The 20,529-nt window shown below is 39.0% G+C and overlaps 1 protein-coding gene across 2 annotated transcripts in view; it reads left to right on the top strand.

The window, feature by feature from the left end:
• PPIL4 (peptidylprolyl isomerase like 4) overlaps positions 1-20,244 on the top strand; it is a 40,659-nt gene extending 20,415 nt beyond the window's left edge. The window contains exons 3-13 of one of the 2 annotated variants that reach the window (XM_083496283.1): positions 305-369; positions 1,107-1,224; positions 2,047-2,189; positions 3,020-3,116; positions 4,700-4,816; positions 5,141-5,265; positions 6,732-6,798; positions 7,777-7,888; positions 8,854-8,950; positions 9,900-10,035; positions 19,390-20,244. In XM_083496283.1, the coding sequence (XP_083352409.1) occupies positions 305-369; positions 1,107-1,224; positions 2,047-2,189; positions 3,020-3,116; positions 4,700-4,816; positions 5,141-5,265; positions 6,732-6,798; positions 7,777-7,888; positions 8,854-8,950; positions 9,900-10,035; positions 19,390-19,587 (1,275 nt within the window). In that variant the 3' untranslated portion in view covers positions 19,588-20,244. Of the gene's footprint in view, positions 1-304; positions 370-1,106; positions 1,225-2,046; positions 2,190-3,019; positions 3,117-4,699; positions 4,817-5,140; positions 5,266-6,731; positions 6,799-7,776; positions 7,889-8,853; positions 8,951-9,899; positions 10,036-19,386 lie in introns of both variants that reach the window. The other variant, XM_083496282.1, reaches the window with a different exon arrangement.
• Positions 20,245-20,529: the final 285 nt, after the last annotated feature.

Genomic DNA, 20,529 nt, shown 5'->3' with positions numbered 1-20,529 from the left:
TCACTAAACACTTTAAAGATTTTATGCTATACAGTTGATAAAGAGAGTTGAACCTAGATCTAGTCGATCTTAGCTCACGTCCCCTGTACTGTATATTGGAAATAATAGCTTTACAGTCTGCATCATACAAATGTCAGTGCAAGCAGTAAATTTTAATAAACCTATTTTTCTAAAACTCGTAAACTGCCCTGTGATCTTTGGATAAGGGGTGGTATATAAATTTAATAAATAATAATAATAATAATAATAATAATAATAATAAACTATGGTGATAGGTAACATTATGTGCTTTGCATTCATTCAGAGAGATTTTATCATACAAACTGGAGACCCACAGGGGACTGGCCGTGGAGGTGAATCAATTTTTTGGTGAGTTTCATTTAGATCTTGAATCTATGTATGCTTACCAGGAAGTGAGTCTCTTTGGACACTGTGGGACCTTTGCCCAAGTAAACATGCATTGGAATGGACAATTCATTGGGTAATTAAACCCAGCAGAAAGACCAATAGACCTTATCTGGACTATCTTAGGTGTTCTTTCCCCCCCCCCCCAGTAATGCTGACAAATTTTGTGTTCAGCTGTCTAAAGAAGGGAGATTCCCTTATATGGAACATTACTCTTTTAAAAATGGAAATGAATATTTTTCTCATCTTCGTAGCCAATCCAACAAGATTCACACCACTCCTTTGAACACATGGAACTAGATGCATGCTTGACGGATCAAGGCAAATGTATTGTTTTTCTAAAAGCAGTTCTAAAAGCTTGTGAACGTGGGTGTAGTTACCCTATTAAGAGTTTCTTAGGCACACAGAGAGCTCCTACATTATTTGATGTACCCTATTCATTTGAAAGGAATATGTTTGCATCTTGGTCTCCTATTGAAACAAATAGTGATGATCTTAATAGAAGAGCTTTGCATGCATATTGGAGCATTTTAAACTGATTGTTGGACTGAGGCACTTATAATGAAGTTTAAAACACTAATTACCAGTATTACAAGCACCGCCAATAACTGATCATTTTCTATTCTTGTGGAGAAAAGATGTAAGTAGACTATAACATTTGTTTAGTTTTTTTGTCTGAATATTACCTTTGTGTGTTTCAGCAAATTGTATGGGGACCAAGCTAGATTTTTTGAAACAGAAAAGGTGCCAAGAATTAAACACAAGAAAAGGGGTACAGTGTCAATGGTGAACAATGGCAGTGATCAGCATGGATCTCAGGTCAGTCCACAGCACTGGAAGAGTCTTACAAGAAACGTGGGATAAGTGAAAGGAGTGATGCCACAAAGAATTAAAATAACAATTTGACTGGGCATAATCCATGCACATGATACAGATATGTTCTTAAAGAACAGCTACTAACAAGACTTGCCACAACATTAAAAACCCAAACTAATACTTAAATAGATTGACATTGTGGATAAATAGAAGAGCATTGACTCTAAAAACCACAATAAAGCACATGCACAAAATTCCTATACAGTATTGTCTTCCTTTTACTTGTTCACAGTGTCAAGCAAGATGAGATAGTTCTTAATATTGTGGAAGTATGGAAATTTTAAAATGTTTTAGATTTTTACATGACTTTAGCACTCTTAGGTTTGGAAAGGCATAAAAATGTAAATGTGTAATCTTTGGGAGGAGAGGGAAATCTCAAAGCTGATGATCCCTGAGAGAGTCAGGACCTAAAACTGAGAACCAATATTTCCAAATGGTACTGGACGGCAACCAGTGCAGATGTTTCAAAACATGCATGCCAAACAGGCAGGCTTCTATATTTTGTCCTAGCTGAAGTTTCCAAACCATCTTAAAAGGCAGCCCCACATGTAACACATAACATATTACAATAGCCTCTCTTCTGGAACCTGCCCTCCAGAAAAAAACAATATATTGCCTGTAGTTCCTAATCCCGTTCAGAATATACCATGATTGATGGTATTGGAAGCTGTTGTTGATAGCAAACAGTCTCAAAGGAAACATCTTAAAATACCTGGAGATTTCCACCATGCAGTTAACTCAAAATAGTTTTGTTTGTTTTTTTAGTTTCTTATTACTACAGGAGACAACTTAGATTACCTGAATGGTGTACATACAGTCTTTGGTGAAGTAACAGAAGGCATGGATGTGTTGATGAAAATTAATGAAGCCTTCGTTGACAAGGATTTTGTTCCATATCAAGACATCAGGTTTGACTCTCTTTTGCTTTTATAGACTACATATATCAGAAAATCCCTGCTTGATCAGACCCAAAGGTCTTTCTAGTCCAGCATCCCCCTCAGGGGTCAGCCAGGTTCTTTTGAGAGGGCCACATGCATGACATAGCAATCAATACCTGTTCCCAACTGCCACATCCCAATACCTTCTGATCAGTGGTATACCACCTCTGACACTGGAGGGTCCATTTGGCCTATCATGCCAAACGTTTTTGCTAGACCTATCCTCAATGAACTCGTCTTTCAAAGTCAATTGAACTAGTTACAATGACCATATGCAGTGAATTCCACAAAATAATGTTTTTATTATTTATTTAATGTGTTTATATGCAGCTTTTCATTGCCAGGTGACCTCAGTTGTGCTTTACGTGATGGTATTTTTCTTATCTTTTGGGGTTGGGTCTGTTCTGAAATCGTTTCCAGTCAGTTGTATGACCATCAGCTCTTGGCTATTTTGGACGTGCTTTTAGTGCGACAGTCTTATGAACTGGCCAAATATGATTTGCCTTCTCTTTTAGCTAAGAGAATATCTCTGCAGTCATATGCTGCAGTAGGATCTGAACCTTCCTCCAACAAAAGCCAGCTCACATGCTTTTGGGAAACTGCAAGAGCCCTGCACTATAGTGATGCTCTGTTCATTGCCTGTCTGGCTGTGTGCCATACTTGACCTAAATACTTTCTTACAGATTCTGATTATCCATCTGAGAGGTTAGAGTGTGAGTGTATTTTACTGATGCATTTGTTGCCACAATGCACACATATGCATGAAATTATCCTTTGCTTTTACTGCAATTGTTGTCTAGGATAAACCATACAGTGATCTTGGATGATCCATTTGATGACCCTCCTGGTTTGGCAATACCAGATCGTTCACCAGAGCCTACCAAGGAACAGTTGGATGTGAGTGTTGCTATTTAATTTCTTTTGATACTGGAGAGGGAGATCAGAAAATAGATAAACAAGGAATATTTACCACCATCGCACAAATCCTCAGTCCTTAATCATGGTGCCCATTCAACAGATGCAAAATGAAAAGAGTAAAACAAAAAGAAAAAAGTGAACTTGAACTGGTGGAGATGGAAAGTTTACTACTGAAACAAAAATCAAGCTGTGTCTTGACAGTGAGTCCTCTTCAAGGACAATAGTAATGTGTGTTTTTCGGTTTCAGCAGAGTGACTTGCATGAGGAATGGTTCCCAGAGAGATAGTCTCCCTCCACCTGCTGCTTTCCTCCCAATTCAATAAGCAATGTGATAAAAAAAAGCCTATCCTGAAAGGCATTCATCGATCTCTGATTAAACTATGTTAGACTGGAGCTAACACTTTGTGATGTGAAAGAATTTATATTTTCAAGGGCTGAAACATTCAAACAGACAGATTATCAAAATTGTTATTTCTGGGTATATCTTCCCTTTTTATTTGGAATGCATGGCTGCACACACCCCAATGCCTGCAGAAACATGGAGGTGCAATATGTGAAATGTAAAAGATATACTCTATACTCGTGTATTTTCCAAAGAAGGCATATGTCTGACCAAAGATAAGGAGGAAGATAAGTGTTTTCACAGGCAAACAGGCACATGTGCTATCCATGCCACATTATGTAGCTATGCCTCCTAAGGCGCAGGTTTATATGTCTGTGCTTCAGACATTAACATGGCAGGCAACTTTAGGTTTATAGATACACTGCTGCCTTGAACTTCAGAAATGGAAGGCATCTACACCCCTCCGCTGTCCAGGTTTTACAAGGTGAAGAAAATGGGGAGAACAATTGGTGCGTTCATTGTGGAATTGAGAAAAATAAGGGTCATCTTGTAACTCATACTAGAAGGAGAAAAATACAAATTAACTGCTATAATTGTCATCAAGTTGTCATCAAGCATGTGCATGTCTGGTGGTTCACAATATAGATTATTGTGATATATGTATGTGATATATGTCAACCTGTGCTAACTTCTTACATTTTGTTGAGTGTTTAATTTCAAAAAACACTGTACATAGTACAGTCGTAACTTGGAAGTCGAACGGAATCTGTTCTGGAGGTCCGTCCGACTTACAAAGCATTCGGAAACCAAAGCACGGCTTCCAACTGGCTGCAGTAGTGTCCTGCAGCCAATCGGAAGCCGTGCCGGATGTTCGGCTTCCAGAAATCGTTCAAAAACCAGAACGCTCACTTCCGGGTTTTGATCATTTGGGAGCCAATTTGTTCAGGAGCCAAGGCGTTCGAGAGCCAAGGTATGACTGTACTGTGGACAGGACTGTAATCAATCTCTTAAGCTTGAACTCACATCTATATAATGATTGTAAAGTGCTTCTGTATGTCTTCCTGTGTATGTTTACAATTTGTGTTCAGGCAGTAAAGTTAGTTTCAATTCAGCTATGCATTGAGTCACAAATGAATTGAAAAAAATTAACAATATATACTCACTGGCTAAATATTATTAAATAGCTGTCTTTCTTTTATTTGTTTTAAATATAAGACAGAGTGGAAGAATAGGAGCTGATGAGGAGATTGATGACTTCAAAGGAAGGTCTGTTGATGAAGTGGAAGAAATTCTGGCAGAGAAAGAAGCAAAAACTAAGGCTATTCTTTTGGAAATGGTAAATATGTTCGATTATTTAACTCAAAGTCAGCCTTGCAGATATGCATGTGCTTTTTGTGAATATAAATAAAGCTATCACAGCATCAGATATGATGACTACTAGGACGTGTCTGTTGAATCTAGATGTAGGTTCAATTTTTTAAAAAAATCTAATAATTGATCTTGCAATGGGACATAAAGATAAATCAGAAGGATTTTATGCATGCCTAAAAGGTTGTATATGTTAAATAATTACATGTCAAAACATGTCTAAATGTGACTTGCCTGAGATTCTCTATAAAGTGGGACTAAAATCTCCTCTCATATCACACTTGTATTCCAGGTTGGAGACTTGCCTGATGCAGATATCAAGCCTCCTGAAAATGTCTTGTTTGTTTGCAAACTTAATCCTGTGACAACAGATGAAGACCTTGAAATCATATTTTCCCGATTCGGACTAATAAAAAGGTAATTATTGAAAATCTGCACAAGAAGCAAGAAGTTTGCAAGTAATTTTAAAACTCTTCCCTTCTGGGATTGATTGCTCTGCTTTCGGTTTGTTTCAGTCATAAATCTTATATTTCAACCTTGGGCTATTTTAGAAATTTTTAAGACTTGAACAGCAGAGGCGGGTGCTGGTAGGTGGGAGTCGGGAATTTTACTATGGCTAGAAGAAGGTGTTTGATGGTTGCCCTCCCCTTCAGCATGTGTAGAAACAAAGTTAGGGGAAACATGGTGTCACAAGAAGCTGTGCGGCGTCTTTCCCTCTCCTTCCGAGAGTCCTTTTCCCCTTAGATGCACTTTTTCTTCCTCTTTTGTCCATGCCTCTTCTCGTCAATTCACTTTTGACTTCTACCTCTATCAAGCATGCTTCTGTCTGATCCCTAGAAGAGTGCCCCAGGGGCTATGGGACAGAGTGGGGAGGGAGGTATGCGCACAGAGAAGGGGCTTTACCTATGCATGCCTCGTTAGGACAGAGTGGAGCTCCGCTAACTGGATTATCCCACAAGCAAAAGGAATGAGCAAGAAGTTCTTGCTCATTCTCCCTTCCCCATATGCCTCCTGCATGAGGGACCCTCTTGGGAGAGGGCTGTAGCGGGAAGGGAAGATTGGGAAAGATCTCCTCTCCTCACTGCTTCCACCAGTTGGAGCACCCAGATAGAAAAGCAGGAGGTTCTTCTGGAGCAGAGTTCTACCTGCAAATGGAAGGTGCGCTTCCATTCACAGACAAAGATGTCTGGATCCAAATCATAATGTTGGGTTTCTCAAGACCTGCATTTTTAACACATATCCTTATGCATTTTGCGTCTTCTGATGCAACAATTGCTTATGAAGCCACTCTATACCCAGAATTTGTGATGTAGGAGGCAGCCCTCTGTTCCTGGTTTTAGACCTAACAGCAATGGCTAGTGCAGTGGTACCTTGGGTTACATACACGTCAGGTCCAAAAAGTCTAAGGTGCTGGGCTCTTGTCCTTTCGGTTTAATGATGTGTTGCTGCATCAGGGAAACATTGGGTCAGATGCATGGAATGTTCTCATCACACTTCAGTTAACACCCAGTAGATATACAGTGGTACCTCGGGTTACATACGCTTCAGGTTACAGACACTGCTAACCCAGAAATAGTACCTCGGGTTAAGAACTTTGCTTCAGGATGAGAACAGAAATCGTGCTCCAGCGGCGTGGCAGCAGCAGCAGACCCCATTAGCTAAAGTGGTGCTTCAGGTTAAGAACAGTTTCAGGTTAAGTACGGACCTCCGGAACGAATTAAGTTAACCCGAGGTACCACTGTATAGAAAATGTGATCCATGTTAGCAGATACAGAGCTGTTTTTCTTGGGGACTTGTTGAGGAAGGTTTCAGCCCATTGATATCATACCACTGTTGTCGTTGTCCTGCGATTTCCAGAACAAAATGCTTTACTCATTTTTCAGTTGTGAAGTGATTCGAGATTGGAAGACAGGTGAATCCCTCTGCTATGCTTTCATCGAGTTTGAAAAGGTATGTGGCCTCGCAAAACTGTACTCACAGTTCATTTTATGTAGCATCTTTATAGGAGGGTAAAACCTAAAGGTGTGTTCTACTTGTTTCTTATGAAATGGTTTTATAATGCTGCTATTAAAATTACAAAGGTGGAGCAGCTTATGACATTCAAAGCACCAGTACAACTCACCCACACCCAAAATCTTTAATGACAAATCTTCTGTTGCGAGTTTTAGGAAAGTATTTTCTGTTGGAACAATTCTGGTGTCCTGGATAGTGCATAATGATCATCTGGGAAGATCCATATGAGCTCTGCTGTAGGTTCATTTCTGTGACTTCTGGGAAGTCACTGCCTCTCAGCTTTAGATCCCCATTCATAAAATATAGCTTACAGTGACCAGTTTCACTGGGATTGTGAGAGAATTAATGGTTGTAAATGTTATATTCCCTAAACTTTCAGAAAGTCAGATCCTGTTTGGGTGCCTGTTTCCACAGTTGGTTATCCTGGGAGAATGTTGCTTGTGCTCCTTTCAATTTCTGGTTTAGTTTATGCATTTAAGAAATTGAAAATGGCTTGACAGTTTTTAATGCATGGGAAGAACTAGGCTCTTGATGTGCTTCTCTTAAATTCTCATAAATGAATACATAGAACAGTTGTGGTGTGTAGGTTGCACAGGGCTGTGGCAGAAATGGTTTTGTATTCCTTGACCATACAGATAGATAGATTAATGCATTTTTGGATAACCACCGTGTAGAAACATTTGGGGTTTCATTACACAAACTTGATACCAAACATTTTAAGTTGAAACAAATCTCTACAATAATGGATGACACAATATCATAGTGCCAACACAACAATTGGTGTTCCTCACCCGAAGCATAAGGACTTTTAAGCTACTGGAATTTCCTTTTTCCATTCATATACTGCCGTTGCTGGGTTTTTTTAAAATGTCATCTTCTAATTTTAACTTTACATTTCTCCAAAACGTGTACCAGGAAGAAGATTGTGAGAAAGCTTACTTTAAGATGGATAATGTTTTAATAGATGACAGGCGGATACACGTGGATTTTAGCCAGTCTGTTGCAAAGATTAAATGGAAAGGAAAAGGTAATTTATTTTACGCATTATATCTATAACTCTTTTTTATTATAACCATCAGTTCTCCTTTAGGAGAGCAGACAAACATTAGCTTTTGAAGCAGTCACGTTCAGGTTTGCTAGTTATGAAATTGCCAAACAACCATAAAATGTGATCTCTTCCCAGTTAGCATCCTATAAATACCCTACTTTTCAAATTGGGTAGTGTATAGTATTTTGTGCTGATGGAGAATAAGGGCAAAGCAATCCAACCCTCTCCCTTACACCAGGCTGGTGGGAAGGTGTTAGAACGAACAGAGGTGTCCCTCCCTAGTTCTGTTAGCCAAGACAGCTAGTCACCAAATATGCAGACAATCAGGAGAGCCACTTGTAGGATCCCTAATGGTAGCAGCCATTAGAAGCTGGGGGAACTGGGAGGCAATGAACATTGAAAGTGAATGTTTCTCAAACTTTTTGAATTGACTACCTTTCTAAAAATCTATTTATTCTTCGTACTGAGAATCACAGACATACCCAAAAGTTCAGAGCTTCTGTTAGGCAGATGAGAATGTGGAGGAGTTTTGGTGCGCAGCTGCACATATGCTCTGCTCTGCATGAGAATCTGTAGACCAAGAAAGGGAGACATTAATGACTATTTTAGGTGTCCTTTCTCTCAATTCTCTCTCTTTGCTGAATGGTCCCTTCTTGCTAGCTTGGAACCTCAACTCTACAAAATATTTAGCCATTTGCATTTTGTGACCTTGAACCATAAGATGGCAGCACATAGCTAAAGATACTCATTTAAGCAGTGAATTTTCCCTCTCTCCCACATTTTAAAAAGTTTTATATTTATTATTTTGACAATTCCAAATGTTGGGTGTGTAGGTGACTCGTGATTTTTGTCCTGGTTACAAAACTGATCCTGGATTATCTCTCTAATGAGTTTCTTACTTGCATTCAAGATCAATGGCAGCTTCTCTCTCTTCCTATAAACAGGTGGGAAGTATACTAAGGATGATTTCAAAGAATATGAAAAGGACCGTGACAAAACTCCTAAATTAAGTCTGAAGGAGAAGGTGAAGCCAAAACAAGAGTATCCTTGGCAACTAAATAATTATATGTTGTTTTTAAAAACTCCTATTTTACTATTTTTGAGTAAAAAGCCTACAACCTGGATACATATGGTATATGTTTCTAGTTTATTGGAATCTTGCAGTAGGATTGCAAAAAGCATTTTACCTTGAATTTGGTAGATAGATTTTTATTACCTTAACTTCTAATAACTGTTTCTCAGACTAGTAGTTTTTGTATGTTAACTCCTTTGCGATGTAATTCTGTGCATGTAAAACTTTAATTCACTTATTTAGTTAAAATTTTAGTTGAATTTAGAAATGTGGAAATCACTTTTCAATTGGCATTTCCAACTCCTTGACCAAAACAAAATAGCCCCAGCTAAATGTCTGTATTGGGCCATATTCCAGTTTTGTGGGCTTCAAAACAGAGCAGCTTCATCCTCAGGCTGTGGTTCGAATCAGAGTAGTTAACTTTTAAAAATGCATGTTTTCATATAGTGGGAGCTCTGTGTGTTCTACTGGCCCTGCCTATGCTGCCTCCCTCAGACTTGATGATGCTTGCCTGGGTCGTCTTACTGTACAGTCTGGCTGAACCACATAGTAAACCCATTACAGATGCTGTGACATGGAGTCTAACCATCATCTCTATGCAGAAATATCTTTTGACAGCTTTTGTTCCCTACTTGTGCCCTTTGAATTGTGCCTTAGAATAGCTGTGAAATGGGGGGGGGGGTGGCATTTGTTTTCGTTATGCAGTTAAAATGATAATGTGCATTCACTGGCTTTGACCTTCCAGAAATGAATCCAGAGGTGCACTGAAGTGGACCATTTTACTTTGTCATTTTATTCTCCTGGATCCAGTTCACTGACGTTTTTGCCTGATAGTGCTGCAAGGTGTTACTCTGTTGGCCAACTTGTTGGCTAACCCTAATATTGGTCTCCCAAGCTTTCCTTAACAGGCTGCTCTAGCTCAAGGTATGACCTTGTATTGGAGGAGGAAGAGGATGACGGCAAAACAAGTCACAGGCACTCTGATAAAAAGAAGAAGAAACGCCACCATTCAGATGATACCGATGAGGATGAGAAGAGGTCCAAAAAGTCTAAGGTGCTGGGCTCTTGTCCTTTCAGTTTAATGATGTGTTGCTGCATCAGGGAAACATTGGGTCAGATGCATGGAATGTTTTCATCACACTTCAGTCAACACCCAGTAGATATACAGTGGTACCTCGGGTTACATACGCTTCAGGTTACAGACTCTGCTAACCCAGAAATAGTACCTCAGGTTAAAAACTTTTCTTCAGGGTGAGAACAGAAATCGTGCTCCAGCGGCGCAGCAGTAGGAGGCCCCATTAGCTAAAGTGGTGCTTCAGGTTAAGATCAGTTTCATGTTAAGAACGGACCTCCAGAACGAATTAAGTACTTAACCTGAGGTACCACTGTATTGTGAAATGTTCTAACATTGTCCAGTTCTTGTCTGCATAATCTCAGCCGAAAGTCAGCTCTTATTTTGCTACTTTCATATATATGTTAACCTTTTCCCCACATCTCACTGACCATTTATACTTCCTCCTTGTTGGCCCCACATGTAGCCTTGCCACTTCTACAGAACTCTTATTGGTTTCTCCCACTACTTTGGCTGTCCTACAGAGATGCTCTTGGTCTCTACCTTCTTCCTTTCAAGAACTCTGTGCAATCATTTCTATTTGAAAGCTTCAGCCACTTAGATGCCAGCCTTCCTTGCATGCCAAGCTGGAACATATTTGGGTCAGGGTGCTGCTGTTGCTGCCACATACCGTTCACAGTGCTCCACAGCTGCTGCATAATTTAGCACATTGGTTGCACAATTAGATTGTTGAAATTTTCTTCATAAGCCACCCTTTTAGAAGATTCCTGTAGGATTCCAGTCCTTGTTTCTTCTCTTTTTAGAGAAAGTAAGCAAGTGGGCATTTGCATGTCAAAGAATGTGAATTGTTTAACAGTGTTAGGACCGAAGCCCATGTCTCCACAATGCATTCCCCATCTCCAGAGTGGCAATATCCATCTATATCCGGTTATTAGCCAGAAGAGCCAGATCTTGGGTAGTAAACCTGTGACCCTCCAGATTATTCTGGACTACAAATCTCATTATCCCTAACTCTTGTCTATGCTAGTTAGGACAGATGGGCATTGGGTGTCCCAAAAAATCTAGGTTTACCAGGTTGGTGAAGCCTGCCATACAGCCTAAACATATATTTTCTCAGTTCAGGATCAGCTTTCCCCTGTCTCTTAGGAGCATCGTTTACATTTTTTCCAGCATAGATACAATTTGTCATGTAGCTCAAGAACAGGGGATTTGTGGCCCTCCAGATGTTGCTCGACTCCCAGCTCCCATTAGTCCTAGTCAACATAGCCAATGGTCAGGGATAATAGTTGTTGCCAACCAGTTTCTGCAGGGCCACAGGCTCATCACTCAGGATCTACCTCCTCTGGTCCTGTGGCATCAGAAATGGATTCAGATGGTAGTTTTCACAGTTACTGACGGTGCAGCTGCTGCAAACTCTGGTCCAGCTGAAAGGAAGCTGATGCTGGTGCAGGTAGCATACTTGCAGAAATAAGTGCTCTGGATCTGATTGCACTTCTCTTTTAAGGAGCAAGTTAATACAGCAGCTTTTCTTCCGGGCTGGCATGTTCTTTGCTGCCACATTTCTCTTTGCTGCTGTTTCTCTTCTCCTTTTGCTTTCTGGTTCATGAGTTTAAGTTTTATCCGCTTTTCCCATTCCAGCACTTTACTTTCTGCTCTCATATCCCAATATATTCTTTCCATGACCTTGGCTCCTACAGCTGCACCATTCTCAGCTGCCTGAAGGTCTCCTGCCTCAAACAATTCCACACTTGCTTTCTTATACTGGATGTTTCCTGTATGATTTATTGATACCATCTCTTTCTTCATGTCCTTTTTCAAAACCAAGCAGATAAAATAAAATAGTAGTAGACTTCATTTGTTTTTAAAAGGAAAGGCATTGAATAATACAGTGTTGCACAACAGCATCAAAAGTTCAGAGCACACATGTCACAAAATATAACAGATATATATTACATTTCTTTTTTTTTTTTTGCATATATTTTTTATTGAAAGTTTCCTTAATATCTTCAAACAAACAATTTCCAAGAATTTCCACATCACATAGTTACACTTATTGGACCTCCCTCAAATCCTCTAGTAGTCTTCCATAGTTATTCCTCTACCTACGCATTCCTTAATTGTAGTATCACCTTTAGATACATTTTCCTACCTTCATTTTCTTTCTTGCAATATTCCCTATTTTTTTCACAAAGCTTCTTTAAAGCACACTAGCGTTGTATGATCCTCACACACAGTTTTCAAATATTCCCTAAATTTTACCCAGTCCTCCAGGAATTTATGATCTCTTTGAAATCTAATTTTTCCGGTTAATTTATCCAATTCTGCGTAATCTGTTAGTTTTGCTCTCCATTCTTCCAAAGTCGGTGTTTCTTCATTTTTCCATCTCTGAGCCAGTAGGGTTCTCGCAGCTGTTATTGCATATTGAAAGAGTTTTTTGTCCCTTTTATTTATCTCATTTCTAGTTACTCCCAGTAAAAAAGTCTCTGGTCTCTTTACAAAATTATACTTCAACATTTTCTTTAACTCGATATATACTGTTTCCCAGAACCCCTTCACCCTTTTACATTCCCACCACATGTGCATAAATGTGCCCTCCTTCTCCTTACACCTCCAACATTTGTTACAAACTTTATACATTTTAGCAAGCCTAGCCGGTGTCATATACCATCTATACACCATCTTCATGGTGTTCTCTTTCAACGTTATACATGCCGTGAATTCCAGATTTTCAGTCCATATTTTTTGCCACTCCTCCAGCTCTATACTATATCCTAAGTCCCTGGCCCAATGGATCATTACCTCTTTCACCTCTTCATCCATTGTTTGCCATTCCAATAGGATTTTATACATTTTAGATATTATCTTACAATCATTGTTAATAATTTCTATTTGGAATCTCGATTCTTTTTCGTTGTATTTTCTTTCTTTAACCTCCTTATTAAACATGTCCCTTATCTGAAGGTATTGCAACCAGTCATATACTTGTTCTTTTACTTGCTCATATGGTTTTATTTTCCATTTATCCCCTTCTTTCATGACCAAATCACCATATGTGACCCAATTGCTCCTCATATTAATTTTCTTAATTGCCATGGTCTCTAATGGAGATAACCAGTGTGGCACTCCCCTTTCCAATATGTTTTTATATCTATCCCATACTTCAATTAGGGATTTCCGGAAGATGTGATTTTCAAACGATTTATGGCCTTTTTTCTTTTCTTTCCATAGATAAACATGCCATCCGAATCGATTATCGAATCCCTCCAAATCCAACAATTTTGTGTCTTTTAATCTTATCCATTCTTTTATCCAGCAAAGACATGATGCCTCATAGTATAACTTCAAATCTGGCAGGGCAAAACCTCCTCTTTCCTTTACATCCGTTAATAATTTATATTTAATTCTTGGTTTTTTGCCCTGCCAGATATATCTTGATATCATTCTTTGCCATTCCTTAAAGATCTTAACTCCTCTTAATACTGGGATCATCTGAAACAGAAATATCATCTTTGGCAACACGTTCATCTTAATCATTGCTATCCTTCCCCAAAAGGATAATTTTAACCTTCCCCATCTCTCCAAATCTTTCTTAATTCCGTGCCATACCGGTACATAGTTGTTTTGGAATAGGTCAATATTTTTAGTTGTTAACCATATGCCCAAGTATTTAACCTTTTTGACAGTTTCAATACCTATTTGTTGTTGTAGCACCTCTATCATTGTTTGGTCGATATTTTTTGTCAAAATTTTTGTCTTCTCCCTATTCAATATGAAACCAGCCACCTCACCAAATTTTTCAATTTCCTCTAAAACTTCAGTTGCATTGTTCGTCGGATCCTCCACCATTATAACTAAGTCGTCCGCAAAGGCTCTCACTTTATATTCATTTTTTCCTACTGTCACCCCCTTTATCTTTTTATTTTCTCTGATCGAATTCAGAAGAATCTCCAAAACCATGATAAATAGCAATGGCGAGAGCGGACAGCCCTGCCTAGTTCCTTTTGATATTTTGATTTCTTCTGTTGTTACATTATTTACTATCAGCTTTGCCCTTTGTTCTGTATATACTGCCTTAATTCCATTAAAGAACTCGTTTCCCATCTCCATATATTCCATATTTTTTAACATAAAATCCCATGATATATTATCGAATGCCTTTTCGGCATCTACAAACATTAACATTGCTCTTCTCTCATTGCTCGCTGTCAGGTACTCCAAGATGTTTATTATATTCCTCACATTGTCTCTTATCTGTCTTCGAGGAAGGAAACCCGTTTGGTCTTCATGGATAATTCCTTGCAATACTTTTTTCAATCTCTTTGCTATTACTCCTGCGAAGATTTTATAATCAGTATTAAGCAAGGAGATTGGTCTATAATTCTTTACTTGTGTTAAGTCCGCGCCTTCTTTCGGGATAAAAGTTATATATGCTTCCTTCCAAGTCTCTGGGATGTCTCTTTCTTTTAATATATTGTTCATTGTTTCTTTCAACGGTGTTGCCAGAATTGTTTTCAGTTCTTTGTAGTACCTTGCTGTAAAGCCATCTGGCCCTGGGGCCTTCCCATTTTTCAGTTCTAATATAACCACCTTAATTTCCTCTTCTTCTACCGGGGCATTCAATCTGTCTCTTGCCTCTGTCGGGATCTTTTGCACCTTTTTCTCTTTTAGGTATCTCTCTATTTTCCTTATATTGTTCTTCTCTTTTTTCCTATACAATTGGCTATAGAAGTCCAAAAATCCTTTCCTAATACCTTTAGGGTTGGTAATCTCTTCTTCCTTCATTCTAATTTTATTTATTGTACTTTGCTCTTTTCTCTTCTTAATCTGCCAGGCTAACCATTTTCCTGATTTGTTCGCAAATTCGAAGTTCTTTTGTCTTGTTCTTTTAATGTTCCATTCCACCTCCTTATTTATTATCATAGCAAATTGGGTTTGCAAGGCCTTGATGCTTTGTCTAATTTTCATATTATTTGGTTTTTTGATTAACTTTTGCTCGTATTCCATAATTTGTTTTAGAATTCCTTTCTTTTCTTTCTCTCTATTCTTTCTTTTAATTGAGTTTTGTTGTATATAAAGGCCACGCATCACTGCCTTGCTTGCATCCCACACTATACTCATTTTCGTACCTTTATTACAGTTATCCACAAAGTATTCCTTCATTTTCTTCTGTGCCTGTTGTACAAATTTTTGGTCATCAAAAAGGTAATCGTTCATCTTCCATCTAAACGTTCGTTCTTCAAAACTTTTAATCTCTAACTTAATCGGGTTATGATCTGAAATTACTCTTGGTTCTATTTCTACCTGTAGGGTTCTTAGAGTCAGCTCGTTCGACATCCAAATTTGATCAATTCTCGACAATGATTGGTTTGGTTCTGAATAAAATGTGTATTGTTTTTCCAATGGGTGTTTCAACCTCCAGATATCTATTAGATTACAATTTTTAGTCATTTCAAAAAATGATTGGGGTAGTTTACCTCCTTTTGAGCCACTCTCTCTCAATCTATCCATTTCAATTGAAACAACCCCATTCATATCTCCCATCATAATTATTTTTTGATCCACATATTCCATTAGTCTTTCCTCCAAATTCTTGTAAAAATCAGTTTTATTTCCATTAGGGGCATATATTCCAACAATTATTATTTTTTCGCCTTGCCAATTAATTTGAACCGCAATAATTCTTCCTTCTTCATCCTTGAAGATTTGGTGAGCTTCTATGTTATTTTTGATATATAAAATTACTCCTCTTTTCTTCCCTTTATCCGAAGATATAAATTCGTTTCCAAGTCTTTTATTTATCAAAATTTTCCTGTGTTTTTTTGCTACATGCGTTTCTTGCAAACAGATGATATCTAAGTTTTTTTTCTTTAGAAATTGTTCCACTTTATTCCTTTTTTTCTTTTCATTTAGTCCATTTATATTCCAGTTCCATAATTTTAATGCCATATTTTTCTCCATTAACAAAATACTTTTTCCTCAGCTTAAATTCCTTATAATCTCTCCTCTTCCTCCTCTCCCTCCTCCTCCCCCTCCTCCCCCTCCTCCTCCTCCAGCCCCTCTCCAACCTTCCCCCTTTCCCCCGCGTCTTTCAAACCCTTTACCTCTACCCCTCCTACTGCTCCCCTGACCTCTTCCTCCTCTTCCGTTAACAACTCTTTATATTTTCTTTGGAATTTCCCTATTTCTTCTGGGCTAGTTAATTTGTGCCTCTTATTTTTGTAAGTGAATGAGATTCCCTCTGGGAATTCCCATTTGAATTCTATATTGTTCTTTTTGAGAATTTGCGCCTGTGGCTTGTAGGGATCTCTCCGTTTCAACAGTCTGATTGGTATATCTTTGAAAACAATTATATAACTACCATCAATATATAGTCTTTTTTCCCTGTTTTTTTGGAGTACCAAATTCCTCATGTCTCTATCCTTAAAAGTTATAAGACAGTCCCCTGGGAATTTCCTCGCCTTGGTCGTCTTCACTTTTAATCTAAAGGCATTTTGTATAGTACTCGCCACCTCCTCAGCTTGTAACCCCAGCCATTGTGCCAATTCTATTGTTAGTTTTTGTCTAATATTTTCACCTTGGTTTTCTGGTATCCCCCTCATCCTTAAATTTACTTCCCGTTGCCGAAGTTCACCCATGGAGATCGCATCCCACATTTCCTCTTGTATCTTATTAATTTCCAAGAGTCCTATCTTAAATTTGTCATCTTCCCGTTTTAAATCCTTCATTTCCAATTTTGTCCTTTTCATCCCTTCTTCTAGCGCATGAGTTCTTTTGGATACCTCTTTAATCTGCCCCTTCAACTCATTCACTGTTTCATCTATTTTTTTGTCCATTTTCCCAATTTTAGAGTCGACCTGTTCTATTTTTGTTTCCAGATTTTTTTCACTTTGCCTAATCTCTGCAAACATCTTTAATATTTCCGATCTGAAATCTGTCTCTTGTTTAGATCCCTTTCTTTCTACTGGTGTCCCCCCATTCCCACCTTTCTTTGGTACATGAGACATTTTGTGTAGGTATTTTTGTAGGTATAACTCAATACACCAACTGAGTAGAATAATAGACCTATTGCAGTATCCTAATTACCCTTTCTCAGTCAGAGCGTAACCATCAGTTTAACAGTATTTTATAGAAGTCCTGTTAGTCCTTTCAAGTCCACTGGAATTCCGTACACTCAGTTCTGTTAGGTTTGTGGTGGGGTATGGAATAGGATATATTAAATAATCTTAATTAAGATTGGGTAGGGGTCTAATATTCTCTTCTTATTGCCGCCACTTGGGCTAGACCACCAAGTAGGGTATTCCCACAAAAAGGAAGAAAGGCCCAGGGAATAACCGGGAGAAAGGAAAAAGAAAAAAAAAAAAAAAAAAAGGAAAAAAATAATTTATCGACCTCCCAAAGTCTTCAGATATTTTAACTCTAATGTGTAGACAACTCTCCCAGCAGCTCCAGACAACTTTGCCGATGCTAAGGAATAATCAGGAATAATCAGCTGTACTCCAACAGGTAGTCAACTCTCAGTTCTTCCTGCCCCCAAACGGGCTAATCCTCATAGAGCTGTTTATTCCATAAGTTGTTTTTTTTTTTTTTAAAAGGTCATTTCTTATTCTTCTTGCCCTCAATTGGGCTAAATCCCAGCCACGGAGAGGATAACAAAAACTTCAGACCATCAACAAAATATATATAAAAAGGCAAAAGAAAAAAGACAGGAGGAAAAAAAACGGATTGTAGTTTCTCCCCCGTCCACCAGAGGTCTAATACCAAACAAGTGGGGAGGAAGCCGGGGAAAGGGAGCGCGAAAAAAAGGGAGGGAGGAGGGAAAAGAAAGCTATTCAGTTTCTCTTTTAATTTTGCTCACAAAAACAGTGGCGTGTACTAAGTCTTTAAGTCTTTAAACTTGGCTAGAGTTTTTTAAGGTTAAATAAACATAGACTCCGGGGGGTGTAAGTTGGCACTTAAAAACAAAAAGTGCCTTCTTCCTCCCTCTCCCAGAAGCAACTCGAAAAGTTTGTAATGGAGCCCAAGCCTCACAAAATGGAATCTCCGGGTGCGCAGAATTTCAAAAGAAAGTTATGCTTGGTTTCGCCTCTTTCCCCCTTCACCAGGAGGGCTAAAAGGTAGCCAAAAGTAACGAAAAGTTGTCTCTTTGTTCCCCTTCCAAGTTCCTCTTCTGTTAGTTATTTAGTATCCTCCCATGCAAACAAAGAAAGTTGGAAAGAAGAAAGGAACTTTAACCGCCAGCGTCACTCACGTTTCTCTCCGCTTTGTCTGGCTCCTTGCGTTTGTAGCGACTCCAGATAAGATTTGAGCCCTTTTTTTCACTGCCTTTTTTTCCCGAGCCTTCCCTTTTGTAATGTCAAAATTATTTATCTCCTTGTCGGGCTCGAGTTTCTTTTCCCTGAGAACCCAGCACTTCTCATGCAGGCTCGGGGCTTCGCTTTTTCCGGAGACAGCTATGGCTTCCCTCGCCTGCTTCTCCCCCCGCCGTACTCTTCGCTCCGAAACCGGAGTTACCGGAGTTACCTGACGGCCGAGAGGTCCGCGTTTTGGCTCTGCGGGAACCTGTGTGTCTGGACACCCTCCAGACACTTTTCAGGGGACCACGGCGCCCTGTGGAGCCCCTATTTTCTCCGGAAAGCTCAGGATCCTCCGCGAGGAAGAGATCCCCGCCTGCACTAGAGTCGCGCTGAACCGGAAGTCCCCGATATATATTACATTTCTTGATCCTGTAAAACATGCTTGATTTTTGGAATCAGGCTTAGATTTTTCACTTTTGTTGGACTGAAGCAAAGGAAAGGGAAGGGCTTTTATGTAAGCATACAAAGCCTGTGAAACATGCATACTTTCCTCATCCATTATTTATACAAGTTATGTTGGTTGAATCTATTTTACTAATGACAATACTTGGGGTGGGGTAGAGATAACAGATATGGTGAAATGATTATTAGGAAACTACATTCTTGTATAAGGAAGGGAGAGTTTTAAAGTTTTTAAAATTGCCCATGATAAATTTTGTTTCTGTATTATTTTGCTAAAGCAAGTGGTCCTTGCTGCAGAAACCTAACTTTACACGGTTCAAAAACCAGGTGAATGAAGCAACCACTTTAATTCAGCCACACATTGCTGATACTAGGTTGTATCCAAAGATGGTTTGAGAGGAAGGCTGTTCATGCAACTGATATTTTGCCACAGCCCCAAAAAGAATGCTGTAAGCTCTGAATGCATTTACATCTGATTCTGAATTATGTCATTGCAAGCTTGTGTATTCTTTTCAAATTAATTTGTGTCATTCCTACCCCTTTCTAATCCTTACAACTCTCTGTACATTTCTTAAAGCAGGACCTTGACCGAAGGCAGAAAGAAGAGAAAAGAAAAAGCGAAAAGCGAGAGAGGCGGCGCAGCCGTAGCCGTAGCCGTAGCCAGTCTTGGGACAGAGATGACCGATACCGAAAGTCAAAGGACAAATACCACGAGGAAAAGAGGAAAGCCAGAAGCCCTAAGAAACCCAGAGAGAAGGAGAAGTCAAAGTACAGATGAATGAGGATTAAGAAAAACAAACTCTTCCCCCAGTGCTTTTCTGCCTTTGAGAGCTACAACCACTCCCCAAACACCCTTCAGTCTTCCTTTTTGACTTTTGATCCTGGGGCTCTATAGGATGACATCCTATAATGTGGAATTTAGTAGAATTTTTACTGTATTGGGGGGGGGGGAGTTGAAGCATTTTGTTCTCGGTTTATGGTGGAATGGTGACAAGACCACCACATTATTTGATTTATTACAGACCCCACCCACCAAAAAGGAACCTTAGTAATGTCAGCCGTTAATGGTAGAGGGCATACGTAAAACATTCTTTTTGTGAGCTCTTAAGAGTTACTTGATTCATAATTAATTTCCTACTTTATCTTTTCTGTATAGGAAACTGCATGCAACTGAAGGGTGTGTCTTTATGTGTGACATGGCTTTATTTTGCCATGGAAACCTGCTTCCAGTTGGGGCTTCCTGCTACATGTATTGAAGTAGTGTTCTGGGTCTTAATTACACATGCTGTATACACAGTTGGTACATCCAGTTCCTAGACAGAACTGATATCCAAGTAGAGACTTTGTCACGTGCAAAGTAGCTCTAAATTCCTTTGGTTGTGTGAGGCCTTCACTAAAAGGCCATCTTTTACAATACACATTTCATAATTCAGAAGCATGTTTGTTTGTTTGTTTGTTTTTTAATACCTACACACTTCTCCCTGAAGCTGTTTTCTATATGCAGAGATCTAGATTCATTGCAGGAAGAAGTCTCTCCACTTTGTAGTTATTGCAAGGCAAGCAACAAGCAAACTCCACACTAGCATTGAAGTTTCTGTATGTCACTTTAGAGGGTATGAGAAAAGAATCCTTTCTTCAGAAGCCAACAACAGAATTGGAGAAGACCAAGTCATGCCCTGCTAGTGACTGGCTTAGTCCAAGAAAATTTCAGCTTAGAACA

Source organism: Podarcis liolepis, assembly GCF_965112155.1.
Source record: "Podarcis liolepis genome assembly, chromosome: 3".
NCBI lineage: Eukaryota > Metazoa > Chordata > Lepidosauria > Squamata > Lacertidae > Podarcis > Podarcis liolepis.
Note: the sequence above shows the minus strand (reverse complement) of the source record. Positions and strands in the feature narration are given on the sequence as shown.